Source organism: Staurois parvus, unplaced genomic scaffold, assembly GCF_062004578.1.
Source record: "Staurois parvus isolate SC_StPar_1 unplaced genomic scaffold, SC_StPar_1.0 ptg000199l, whole genome shotgun sequence".
Taxonomy (NCBI): Eukaryota; Metazoa; Chordata; class Amphibia; order Anura; family Ranidae; genus Staurois; species Staurois parvus.
This window is the reverse complement of record NW_028317995.1, coordinates 5087568-5102272: the sequence shown is the minus strand read 5'-3', so window position 1 is coordinate 5102272 and position 14705 is coordinate 5087568. Positions and strand designations below refer to the sequence as shown.

Genomic DNA, 14705 nt, shown 5'->3' with positions numbered 1-14705 from the left:
ATTCCATTACCAGTTTGAATCATATTATTGTTGGATGATTTGGGAGAACAAAGCAGGGATCAAACAACAACTTCACAGACAGGCAAAAGCGGTTATTAGAATTTGGAACTCCTGGTGATTGGACATCAGAGTAGATACTGTTCAGGCAGAAGAGAACATCATAAACAGGTCATTTATTAGCAGATTTGATCTAAAATCACCCAACCTGGCAGGTAATTGCCCTCTTTACAGATAGTTTGACATCCTATATAGGTTTAATGTAATGGGTTGATTCAGTGTGATAATACTTTTGCCGCAAAGATGACATTTGGATCAGGAACCAGACTCTTGGTTAAGCCCAGTAAGTAATCAGCAAACATGGTATTTGGCAGGAATAATTTAAAAATTAAAATGTTTAGGTTAAAATGTTGGATTTTCATGAATGCTGAAAGTGTAGTCAATTAATATTGTGACCAGTTCTGTGGTTTATATTTGAATACATTTTCAAATATTGAATGATATAAAATTTTGCACACTAAAAAAACTAAATCGATATTCCATCATTGGGAGTTCTGGGTTGGTTAAGTACCATCCATTACCATAACCACACACTACTCTACTAAACCTAGTAAAATATATGTGAATAAGTGCCTACTTTAGAAGCCAACCTTTGGATATTGGCTTCGGTTTTATGTATTTAAGAAATATTCCCTGGAATTCATAAAGACTGCCACAGACATATATACAGAAGTATCTTGCATTCATTCTAAAAGTGATGCAGTGTGCACCAAAGTCATGTAGCTGTCTAGAACTGCTTGATTTTGGCACATGCTGTACCACTTTTAGAATGCACACGAGACACTTGTACACAATTAACACTGTATGCCAAGGAAAGCTGGTCTTAATTAGCTCGAACCTTCAAGATATAAACCGTCAGTATTTTATTTTGAATTTGGCAAATTCGTTGAACCACAATATAAAAGTGGTGCATATTAAAACTACCTGAGTTTGGTGCAGGAGTCACTGTCAGAATGACAAGTTTTGCAGATGCTTCATGAATTTGGTGCAATACATTAACACAAGGGATTAACACTGGAAAAATGGCACAGCAGCTTTATTGAATTCCCCAGTTATGTATGGGACTAGTCTATGGCTTAGCTTTGGTTTATTCTTGACATGGTGTGTACCACTGTACTTCTAATGACTGGGGGAAGATTATATTTGGAAAAGGGACACATTTATCAGTCAATATTGGTGAGTTACCTTTGGTAAACTAAAATAATTAATACCTATAAAATAGATAATCTGGGTGCAGTATTTAATCACAAGAGATCTTAAAACCTGTTTGTTTAGATCTTTACTTTTTAAACAACATAATGTTGCAAAACCTTAAATCAGACATCATGCTTGTATGTGTTTAAAGCCTTCTAACTTTTCCATTTTAAAAGGTATTTCCATCAACAATTTAAGCCTAATACATAACTTGGGTGTCCGTTTATGAACCAGCAGTAATAGATCGTTGCTCAGTTCTCCAGCATTCTCGGAGAACACAGTTCTCCTGTGAATGCCGTTTATGAAGCGGTGTAGATCAGTTCTCCAAACGAAGGGAGAATGGTCTAGAAACACTGGAAAACGGCTGATTTTACTATAATCTTGCGAGATTACAGTAAAAGATCAGTTTACTAAACAGAGGTAAATTATCGCTGCTTAGTTTGCAGTTCTTCCGATTCACCAGCTCTGGGCTGGAGAATCTGGAGGGAGAACACAGATCTCCAGCGAAGAGCTGAACAGTTCTCCGCTGATCTCCTGACTGTCATAAACTGTGAATGACCAGAGAATAGCTGCGATCCTCTGAATCACAGCTATTCTCTGTGTCATAAACGGACACCTTGGTTTTTAATCCTACTGAAAGTGACCTATTTTTGCAAGAGTATGTAGCATTGTGGAGCTTGGGAAGCAGGGACCCAGCTAATTTTTGGAACTGGAACACAGCTCTTGGTAACAAGTAAGACTTTTGGGAAAACCATTACTATGTTATCTGTAAAAAATTAAAATATATCTATAGTCAAAATATATTTTTAGTTCTGGATATATAGGGATAAAGGGTTGGAATGAGGGATGCACAGATACCTGACTCAATTACTTGCTGATACTACTTACCAATACCTTTGTGGAACGATTTGAGCCCATGCAAAATGCATGGGCTCAAATCACACTGCAAAGAATTGCATGCAATTTGAACAGGAATGTGGTGTGATTCTTGTCCAAATCACATGCAGTACCCTCATGGCTCCTGTTAAAAATTTAAAAACTGTAAATATAAATATAAATATTGGGTATAGATACACTTCAAAAGAGATGAAAGTATAATTATTGGACTGTCACTGCAATAACCATTTATGGTTGGCAAGTTTCAATGGGAACCATAGACTAACAATATAATCATTTAAAATATATTATTGGTTAAATGTGATTAAACAATTTAACATGAAACATTACACAAGTGCATGTTTTCCTTTTATACATCAGTGGTTTAAAGTTAAAAATATTAAATGTGATAAATCTGACTGAACTATGCTTCAGATGAAGTTTGAATTTATCATCAGTAAATCTAAATTCTTAACCAGATTGGACAGTAATGACCAGTGGGGAATGCTATACATTGGAAGAAATGTTTTTCCTTAAGATTGTTCTGCTTCCATGTTTGACAAGCTAAGAGTTTGTCAACATAGAGTCAATGATCCTTCCTACCAATAGGTACCAAGCAAGGTAATTTTTAAAGAGTATTTAGATAAAATGATAGTGTGTGAGTTTTTACAAGTGCATCAAGATGTAAGGAGGCGCTATTACAAATTAACAACATGGTGGGAGATTAAACATCCAAACTGGCCTTCAATTGTCTTGGAACTAAAAGAAAGTTGTTGACCTTAAAGCCACACAAAGAAAAAGCAGTAAGATAAGCCTACATTCTCATTGCAATGTTAATGAGACAACAAAGTTTAATTACTAGATATGTATAGTATAGCTATAGTATTTTCTTTTGGGGGGGGAGGGGGGTGGCATATTATTTCATGCAAAAATACTACTCAACTCCCTTGCAAAACTGAGTTGGGAATTTTGGAGAAAACTATAATGGCAAAACAAAAATGTTGTTTATTTATGATTTGATACACAATTATTTTCAAAAGCAAGTTCATATTTTTTCTAACAAGGATGTCTGGGACTGAGGGGTAGACAAAGTGGCTGGCTGTTCTTGCTACGCCATCTATCACTGTGATAATACTTATGATAAACTGATATTTGGAAAGGGAACCAAACTTGTTGTAAAGCCGGGTAAGTTTCCATATTATCAATGATGCTTTCTAATACTGACAATATTGACAAAACGTACAAATCAGACAAGAATTGTACATTGCAGTAAAAAAAAAACAGGCTATCTATATAATTGTTGAAAATAATTTATCCCATTTCTGAATAATAATTAATCATGTCAATCAATGGGCAATGAACATTTGTGTTAAGAATAAGTTGGGTATATTCAAAGAAAAGCACAAGTAGCCAATGTTCATAATGATGTTCATGAAAACCTATTAGCTCTCTAAAATGTGTATGGGAGCTCCAAGAGTAGACTGATCTGCTTACAAATCTTACATATTTTTTTTACCTATATTCTTACAATAATATGTGAAACTGACTCAATGACGGATAATATATTATTGCATCAGTGATTAGCACTGATGTGTTTTACAAGCGTATCAAGATGTAAGGAGGCACTATTACAAATCAACAACATGGTGGGAGATTATACATCCAATCTGGCCTCCAATTGTCTTGGAACTACCAAAAAGTTGTTGACCTTAAAGCCACACAAAGAGAAAGCAGTAAGATAAGCCTACATTCTCATTGCAATGTTAATGAGACAACAAAGTTTAGTTACTAGACATGTATAGTATAGCTATAGCATTTTTTTGGGGGGGGAGGGGGTGGCATATTATTTCATGCAAAAATACTACTCAACTCCCTTGCAAAACTGAGTTGGGAATTTTGGAGAAAACTATAATGGCAAACAAAAATGTTGTTTATTTATGATTTGATACACAATTATTTTCAAAAGCAAGTTCATATTTTTTCTAACAAGGATGTCTGGGACTGAGGGGTAGACAAAGTGGCTGGCTGTTCTTGCTACGCCATCTATCACTGTGATAATACTTATGATAAACTGATATTTGGAAAGGGAACCAAACTTTTTGTAAAGCCGGGTAAGTTTCCATATTATCAATGATGCTTTCTAATACTGACAATATTGACAAAACTTACAAATCAGACAAGAATTGTACATTGCAGTAAAAAAAAACAGGCTATCTATATAATTGTTGAAAATAATTTATCCCATTTCTGAATAATAATTAATCATGTCAATCAATGGGCAATGAACATTTGTGTTAAAAATAAGTTGGGTAAATCCAAAGAAAAGCACAAGTAGCCAATGTTCATAATGATGTTCATGAAAACCTATTAGCTCTCTAAAATGTGTATGGGAGCTCCAAGAGTAGACTGATCTGCTTACAAATCTTACATATTTTTTTTACCTATATTCTTACAATAATATGTGAAACTGACTCAACGACGGATAACATATTATTGCATCAGTGTTTAGCACTGTGTATGATGGTGCAGCATATGGAAAAATGCTTTTTGGCATAGGAACAAAACTGACAGTTAATTCAGGTATTTAAGCTTTATGATATATTAAAACTCATATGTGTTATATGAATTTCTTCATACATATATAAATAAATATATATATATGTATATATATATATATATATATATATTCTTATATTAAAGGGTACCTGCGAAGAAGAAATGTGGGCACTGCCATTACTGATATGTTTTTGATGGGGCAAAATCTGGGGCTGTCGTCCTAATCCTAGCCTAATCCCTAGTAAATCACTGACATGGAATAAATATGCAGGACTTTTCAGACTTCACAAGCTGAATGCATGTTCTAGGGCACTGACTCACAAGGTAGTTAAGTCAGAATCAACTTACAGGCCCAAACCATGCACAGTTAAAAAGAAATAAGCAATGGCAGATGCCATAATCCTATCCACATTGGTTCCATTTAATTCACATTAACTACTACTTTAAAAAAATGTTAAAGGGTGATACTGTTAAGGTAACCTTTAAAGTACCATAGCCCCCATATAATATCAGTTTAGTCACTACTATTAACAGACTGAGTGAACTTTGCAGGATTACTTATTTTTGCATTTCAAATAACAGGATTCACTAAATATGACACTTTTAATGTGATACACATAGTAATATTTTACTGTTCTTAAGCTTGCACTTTTCCTCGTACATCTATATACAAATAATAATTAAAAAATAAGCAATTGTTTTTAAGAAACTACTTTATGCAGAAGCTGAATTTAAACTCAATTCAAAATAATTTTGATTGCAGTTTTTTTTCTATATATCACGTTGTACACGTAAGGCTTATTTTACAAAAAGCAGCAGGAAAAATTTACTTATTTTAAAAAAAGTTATTTTGAGTCATATGGTTGAAAATAGACATCATTATCCTTTTGTAAAGCTTTGTGAACGGAGGCTATATTCTTAACAAGAAATAATCATGAGAAGTAGACAAGTAATGTGAGCCAGGTTTCCAATCTAGTACCAAAGAATAATTATGCCATATGTAGGTATGCCAATATGGGTATTCTTGCCAAGCTATTTATCATTGTGCAAATAATTACGGCAAGTTCATATTTGGACAAGGAACACAATTACTGATAACACTTGGTAAGTTTCCCTTCAGTAGCAAAGCCTTACTTTCTATATTTTATTTAATGCATTGCGCATAATCTTAAATGTGGGTCATGTACACAGGAATATTTGTATCCAAACTCAGACATCTTAATGGACACCTGTACTTAGAAAATATAAAGCTCTCATTGTTGAGCTTTTGTTTTGGAAGCATTAGTTGCCTGGCTGTTATACTAAGCCTCTTGCTTTCATACTGTGAGTAACTGACATGGAACAAGTATGCATGCATAAAGATTTCTAACTTTTATCTGACCTTCTAGATCTAACTGTTCCAGTTTTAAGAATGAACTGAAGCCAGGGGATCATGGCTGTCATGTTGCCATGTTGAAAACAATTTTTTGGTTTAGTGATTTTACGCTGACCCAATATTCTGCATGCTTATTCCTGGTTAGGCATTAATAAACTATTGAGATCAGAGACAGCTTCTCAGTGATTTTGTCACCTGTGGTTTTATGAGTGAGCTGAAAAACATATTTTAGTATTTTATGAATGATTTAGCAAACACTAATATATATTAAACAGGCCAGGCACAGAGATAATTGGATGAGTACATAAATGTACATGCCCTTTAAGACACAATGGCAAGAAATAATTTCCTTAAAAAAGTATTTTTCTCAAAACTACTATTAGTCATCATGAGAAGTATAATTTAAAGGAAACCTGTTGAGATGAAAAGACATAGGCTGACCTTTTCTTTTGAGAATGCTCACTAACTGGCTTTTATGAGTTTGTTTTTGAGTCATTAATGCGTTACAAGTATGTTGACCATGAGTGTTCTAAATTAACTTTACAAGGTCAGTGTCTTAGAAATACTGAAGTCAGAAAGAGGCAAATCATCTTAAATGCGGCCAAAAGCCTTATTCCTAAATATTGGCAAACAGCAGAACCCCCAAAAATAAAAGATTGGATGGACAGAGTTGAGTATATAAATAGGATGGAAGAATTATACCATATCGATGAGGACAAAACGGAAAAATGTAAGAAGACCTGGGAAGGATGGTATATTTTAAAAAAACAAAAAGATTTTTAGAAGCGGTTGGAGTATAGGGGAATAAATGTAAAGGAAAATAAATAAGAACCTGGAAAAGATAGAAAAGAAAGAGGGAAAGACAAGGTGGGGTAGTGGTAAGAAAAATTAAAAAATTGTATGAAGTTAGTAAGAAATGGATTTGTACTTTTAAAAATCAATAAAGATATAATAACAAAAAAAAAGAAAGAAGCAAAATAGTTAGAATGTTTACAGCAATGGCAGCCCCATATTTATATCAGTATAGGTTTCTTTTAATGCATGTGTGTGAACCACTGTGTGATTATAGCAGTTCTAGTAAACTCATCTTTGGTTCAGGAACAAATGTGAAGGTAAAACCTGGTATGTATCTCATTTTCATGTTTGATTTGTATATGGGCATTAATTAAGTCTAAAAGTCTATTTACCAAACACTGTATGTAGAGCTGAAAGTCAGGAATCAAAATAAATAAAGAGAAAACCTTGCAATAGGGCACCCCCACACAGGCAGGGTTAAATGCTTATTATGTCTAGGGGTAGAAGAACAAGCTATAATACTTTATTACTCACTCTCTAGGCAGCCAAAAATGTCCTTTTCTTTCCAGTGCTTAGAGTTGATGGTGGGCCTTGCTACTCTCACATACAATGCAGGCCTGTAGGTCCTGCATTGTACATGATGATGTCAGAGTTAAACACCACAGGACAGGGTACTGAAGAGAAGTTACTTCAGAGAACCAGTTTTAGGGCATGCTGGAAGCCTACCATTGCAAGGAATAAAGTAAATATTACAGCCTATTCCTCTACCCCTGGAAATAGAAAGCATTTAGGGCAGAGAGGCTCCACTGCAAGTGTAATTTGTTTTCACTGCCCAGGATGGGGTTTTAAAAGTCTCTTTTTTAATATATCCAACAGTCAGAGCAGCATATCAGTAATATAATTACAGAAATTTTACGGTGTTTAAAAAAATAGGTACAAGGTAGTTTATTTAGAAATAAATGTTCATATGAATGCCAAAAATAGGTTTCGTCTATGATAACAATATTTGGGCTTCTGAGTTATAAGCCTACTTTTCTACTTTTCACTGATTATGCAAAATAAACTTGAAAACATAATATGTTTAAAGGTTGTTAAAAGAAAGAAAGGACCTTGAAATATGCCAAGATTCATTTTAACTGGATTTCTTTGGCCTCTGTAAACAGCCAACAATAAATGAACTTATATCTAACTATTTTATATACAATAATCAATACAAATGTGGTAGTCCTAGGCAATGAAACATCATTGTATATCATTGCTCCTAAGCCCAGAGTGTAAGGAAGTGTAACACTGTGATTATGAGGGTCTAAAGAAACTAATATTTGCCAGAGGAACGATCTTGTCTGTTACACTAAGTACAGTAAGTCTTATGTGGCTGGGTTTCTCATATGGGGATTAGTTATCTTTACTTAATATTGTGCCCTTTCATTTTATTGTTGCATCACACTTAAGGAAGATTAATATCATGGCATGTGAGTCCATGCATGATAGATTATTTCAGAAAAATTGAAGCAGTAATATATCTGATATCTTTTCCATGTGTCTACATATAGTAATGAATCTATGTATAGTATAGAATAATATTATTATTGCACAAATGCCACAGTAAAATTCAGTTTTTGATACACTAAATAAGTGTGTACTGCCTTTGAGGGTCACTCATTGTGTTTATACCATAATGTTTATGTTGGGGTGGTAGGCATTGTGCTGATTATGGCACAAATAAGATCACATTTGGCAAAGGAACTAAACTGCTAGTATTGTCAAGTAAGTGGTATAGAATTTAGTTTTATCAGTATAATATCATTAAACTGGTCGCATACACATTTTCAGGCAATTGTAACCATTTTCAGCCAGCAATTTATTGCATTAGCAGCGAAATGGATTGAGGTGGCCTGCCACCAATGCAAAAGATCATGTCATGGCATTGATGGAAATTATTGGTAGTAGGTTACATTTATTCATTTGGTTATTTATGCAGTGCAACTCATTGAAGCAGGCTAAAGTTGTCAAAGAAGTGATGCTTGCATAGCCAACATATATAACCTATACATTGAAGTTGTAACTAGCTATGTATGATTTTATGTTGCTATTCTAAATGATCAGAATTCGATTATGTTCATATTATACATAATAGTGTATCCAGCTTTTGTATATACCAGCTCAGGAGTCAGCGTGATATCCTAGTTTTTACAGTAGTGGACTTTATCTGCATTTTTTATTTAAAATCTAGGCATTTTTATGCATAAAATATATGAATAGATTGAGTAAGAACAATACTGTTTTGGTAAAATCATAAATGTGGCAGTGGTGAGATAATAGGCAAGAAAGTCTAAACACGATGTTTGCCTGAACTGTACTTCTTTTAATTTTTGATACTATATCATTTTCATTTCTTGAGACTCATTGTCATGCTTTTGGCTAATTTACTTGGAAGACATAACGAAAGAAAAGACAGTCACCACTACAAAAGACACATGTCTTGATATTGCTTTATAGTTAATGTTAAGATATTTAACAAATAGATTTCCTGATAACTTTGAACAGGAATTAGATACTCAATTTTCTTCTTTCTTCTTTTTTATTTGCAGAAACAGAGCGACAAATTCCCTCTGTGTACAGATTGGAGTCTTCTAAACTGGTTGAAAATCTGCCAAATTCGGTGTGCCTTGTCACAGATTTCCCAAGCCCCAACAAAACTTTAAAAATTGATGGAAAAGATATAAATTTAAATGACGAGGCTGTGTTGGACAATTCAACAACTAATGTCTGGAGATACAGTACAGTCATATGGGATAACAAAACAGATGTTACCTGTAATGGGCAATATGATGATCAACCTTTCATTGCAGAACCTAACACAGGTAATTAAATCACAGTTCACTTTTGCTAAAACAAAAACAAAAATACATTTATATAGACTAAGATATCCTATATAGATACTAGATGCCACCAGTAAATGTATTGTCTGAATTACCAATACAAAACAAGTACAACATATACTGTAATTCACTCATGTTCAATTCCTAAACACAAGTAAAGTGTAACTCTTGGCTGGATGCTTAGTAGGATGACCTGAGCCCTGTAGGTTGCTGAATTTTAGTGAACACCCTCTTAATAAAATAAAACTGCCTGCAGCCTACAGACAAAAGGATTAGATAAAGTTTTCTTAGCAAATATAATATTCACTTAGTTTAATGATCAAAGTAAATCCTTTTTACTAACTTTGCATAGTGAAAATGTTGTGTGCCTTTAATAAATTGACGTCATTATCTGCTTGCCCTTCCCCACAAACAATGCAAAGATGGCAGCAAAAAAAAAAAAGAATTCCATTTAGCTAAGCAGACATTGGCTATAAACACAAATATAAATAGAATATAAAGCCAGAATATAACATGCCAGAACCATTATTAGAATATAATAAATGCCAAAGACAATACTGGCCCCTGTTCAGCTCTAATACCTTCTACAGCATTAACACTGGGAGCACAGTTTTAGATATTTAACTTAGTTATGGGAAATTCATTTTAGGGTGGAATTTTAGGGTAGCAATCATATAGATAATTTATTACTGAGCATGTTTTTTGTGTATAGATATTTAGTTTTATTTCCTATGTTAACATTTCTCCCATACTGGCCAGTCAGTATCTGCACAGAAATTAGCCAATCTTCATAGTTGATGGGAGGGAACACTAGAAGGGACCATACCAGTTCCACATATTTCTACCATTGCAGCCACCAATATATAACCATGTCTAAAAAAAACATCTGACAGCTACAAATGCTGTTGTGGCCCACATACTATATAAGTCATTTAGAAGGCCTAGAATGATATTTCTTTGAAAGCAATTTGTGGCTGTAGAGGAAAGAGATAACCTGCCTAAGCTATATTATGATTACAAATAAAGTTGGAGCTGTTGTCTGTATCAGTGTGGAATTTGGCCTTTATCTAATAACTTATTTTATTTTTTCAGATGACACTGAGGAGACTTGCTCATCGATTTCCATTGATGAAAATTTCCGAACAAGTAAGTTACCCTTTCACAATGGTCTATTGTAGCTCTGTCATTAAAAATGTCTCCTATGTATGCAGCTGAAGCCACTCATTTTAACTTTCCATTGAGTGAACAGCTCTGTGACAGCTCATATATTATTCATCCATTATTGAAGAATACCAAATAAATATTTTTCCTCTAATTTGTAGTATTACTGGTGCAAGGACAAAAACCTAATAGAATAATGTTATGTTTATATCAAAATATTTCATCTTAAAGGGAGTTTGGCACAAGGAATCAAACATTTGTCCACGCAGTAGTTCACTAATTCAATTAGGTAGCACTAATTTCTGAATCTCTTAACGTCTAAATTAATTTGAGACACAGAATTGTTCAATCTTTAGAATAAGAGAGGAGCTTTTCTTTTAACAGAATTAAAACAAGAAATTTAAAGATTACAAAGTGCTTTCCTCTCTCCCAAATACATTTACAAATTGTATTAACATGGAGGCATTTCTGTAACAAGAACTGTAAATGGAGGTTTTCAAAGAAAAGGTTGGCCATCCAACCAAAAGGTATATTTCAATTGGAAGTACAATCTTGTTGAGTCTACTTGCTAAAACAGGGGTGATCCTGGTATTTCCACTCCTCCAGTCACATAATGTTTTTACAGATGCACTAAAAGAGCAACAGGGAAAGCGGGCCCTTTTCATAATTGTTACAGTTTGTATACAGACTGAAGGAACCCAAGCATGGAAATCTTGAGGCTGGTTTACTAAAGTAGTTGAGAATCATTTGTGTGAATATTCATTTCAAGTATCCAATCACGTGAAAAGCAAATTCCTGTTCATATTGAATAGCCAATCATGTGCAGAGGAAATAAATAAACAAGGAATTTTCTTCTCACATCACTGGGCAATTCTCAAATAATTTAGTAAATTAGCCTGCTTGCTCCTGGAGACCACAAGAAAAATCTTTCAAGAGACATTGTCACTTTGCCCAGTCAGGGCAAAATGACAATGTCTGCACAAAGCCCAGGCATGTAAATTATCCATCCACACTGTCTCACCACCCCTCACACCGAGGGGTCCTTGCTAATGCAAATGGGTTTTAGGTATGAAGGAGCAGGTGACAGTGCTCCTGCTTAAGAGGTCAATCACCAGTCAGGTCATGTTTCTGTATCTTTCTAAACTCTAACATCAATCAACACTAGAGTTTAGAAAAGTGTGATTGCTCTGGTGGGGAGATGATGAGGAAACCCTGAATGGGCAAAATGAATGTATTTCTTTAAGTGATTTAACAAACGAGTATACACCAAAAACATAATAATGTTCTTTCTCTCTTACAGATCCAAGCTTGAATACAATATCCCTAACAGTGCTTGGATTGAGGGTTTTAACAGCCAAAGCTATTATATTCAACCTCATATTAACTTTAAGACTTTGGTCATCGTAAGGTAGGTAATACGGTGCAAGACTACTTCCCTATTTCCACTTATACTGTGTTCATAAGGAGGAAAGAGAATGTTTATAAATGTGTTGGTGCTTTTTTTCTGCTATTTTTACAGGCACTGTATTAATTCTAATATTCTTAGAGAATTTTTTTTTGGCACCAAACCCTTTTTTGTTGACTTGTTGAGTAGAGACAGCTCTAAAAAATAATGTTCAAAATAATGTTCATTTAGCTTAGTGAATGAGGAGAAGCTGGGTTTAACCTGATTACCCAATCAGGGAATACCAGGGAAATGTAACTATATATACTTTTTGCTTGCAAATGTCTGGATGATTGAAGTGAACTCAGCTCTACAATACCCACTTTTTCTGCTTACACAATCAAGTTCGAGTAATTAAAAAAAGACGTTGCACATGATTAGAGGGCTTAAGTGAACAGAGCTTTATTGTATTCACCAAGCAAAGCAAAGTTTCAATTTGGTTAGTTAACATTCTCTACTATATCAAGCTTTTTATGTTAAAATTGATATAAATGTTACTTCATGGATAACATAAATCCTGCTTTCTATCCAGCGAATGTATATAGTGGTTATACCAGTATCATGGCTTCAGCTGCATCCGTGATCCTGGTCTCATTTTTTAGAGCTGGCAATTGGCGTTACTGTAAAAGTGATCCGAGCAACTTTACTGCAGCCCAAGCATTTTTACAGGGTTTCAGAAACGGGCACTTTGCCCACTGCACACCACTGTTCCTGGGCTATCCTATTCCATCTGGGAACCTGGGATCATTGTAAGCAGTCAGGTCAGAAGCACATAGAGGAGAAGAAGGAACATCTGCTCCTCTCCTTCCTTTGTGATTATGGAAGCCTGAAACGATGTGGATTTTGTCACTTTGGGTTTCAGATCTTTGTTTACCTGGCTGGTAATGTCTAGGAAGGCAGCCAATCAAACCGATCTGTGTTTTATCAGGTGCTTTGGAGAGCAGAGAATGGATCAGGGGTCTAATATACCCCTTATCTCTCCATAAAGAGAACCTGTCACTGCCCAAGCTATCACAAGCGTGTTGTTTAATGAGAAAAAAAGTTTAAAAAGAAAAAAATTAAATACAAATTTAAGTACATTGTTTGAGGTTTAAAATGTGAGTTTATGTGAGTTTTGCTTGCATCAGGAAACAAAATATGATAAAAAAGATGTATTTTGTTTATGTTTATTGTGAGTTTCCTATTGAAATCATATGTTCTTGTTCCCTAACAGGAATTGGTCTTCTGGACATATGGACTATCATCTCTTATCATGTCAAATTTTCTTGAAACATAACTGTAATGCTATCCTCTGTGAAATGGATCTGGATTCATTTTTATGCTGTACTTGTAATACTTATAGATTTGTAAATATGGTATAAAGCAAAGCTGTTATTAAAAAATCGTTTTTATGGTTTCAGTTCTTGGAAATGCTTCTCCAAAGTATTCCAACAACCTATATAGAAATGCACTTTGAATTCAAAGAGTGATCAAAGAGTGAAGGCACTTGCAGATATCATGGAGAGTAAGCTAATAGGGAAATATATAAGTTAAAATTATTATTGTGATTACATTAATATGCAACAAACTTTTTGTTCCAAAACATCAAAAGAGAACTTTTGTAAATCTCATAATATCAACAGAAAAAACTAGCCTTCAAATGTCACAACAATGAATAATTCAGCATAGATAATTCATATCCATTATATATTCTTACCATATGATCACTTTATTATTCAAAAATGTTTTATATTTTCAACAGATTGTATGATTATTTGTATAGATGTTCTCCCATGTATATATGGATTTTTACAAAACATATATTTTAATTATATTTCTGCCAGTTTCATGTTAACCATCAGTTAATATTCCTATCAGTAAGCAATTGGTTTGTTATTTTATCAGCTTCATGCTTCACTTGACTAAAATGAATGTTACATGTATGTTTGTGGTATTATGTATGTAATGTTTGTACCATGTAAACATAAATCTCAAATCTTTCATAAAATTATGTTTATGTACAATGTGACCAATAAATGTTTTATTTTAAAAAATAATATAGTCCTTGGTTTATCATTGCCTTTCATCTTTTTTACATTATTAAGCATTATTATGAGCAGGCTATGACAGTGACTTCATGTAGAAGGTAGTAAAGTAGCCTGTTTGAGAGGTTGCATTGTTAATTTTTTTAGCTTATCTAATAATACAGTGCAAGGGCCAAGGTGTAAAATGCAAAGGGAAACACCATATTACCTAATACGAATCTATCTTAGATTGGTCTAACTAACAAAGTGTGTTTTATTGCTTTACTGTTCATATATTAGCAACTTAGTGGTTGATTTACTGTAGGCAAATTTACTAAAAGGAATTTGCTCCAGGACTTAGT

At 33.9% G+C, this 14705-nt stretch overlaps 1 gene segment (V, D, J or C); it reads left to right on the top strand.

The window, feature by feature from the left end:
* Window positions 1-284: 284 nt before the first annotated feature.
* LOC149461536 (T cell receptor alpha chain MC.7.G5-like) lies at window positions 285-14376 on the top strand. The segment is given in 5 exon segments: window positions 285-340; window positions 9445-9717; window positions 10828-10881; window positions 12197-12304; window positions 13554-14376. Coding segments are annotated over 4 exon segments (474 nt in total).
* Window positions 14377-14705: the final 329 nt, after the last annotated feature.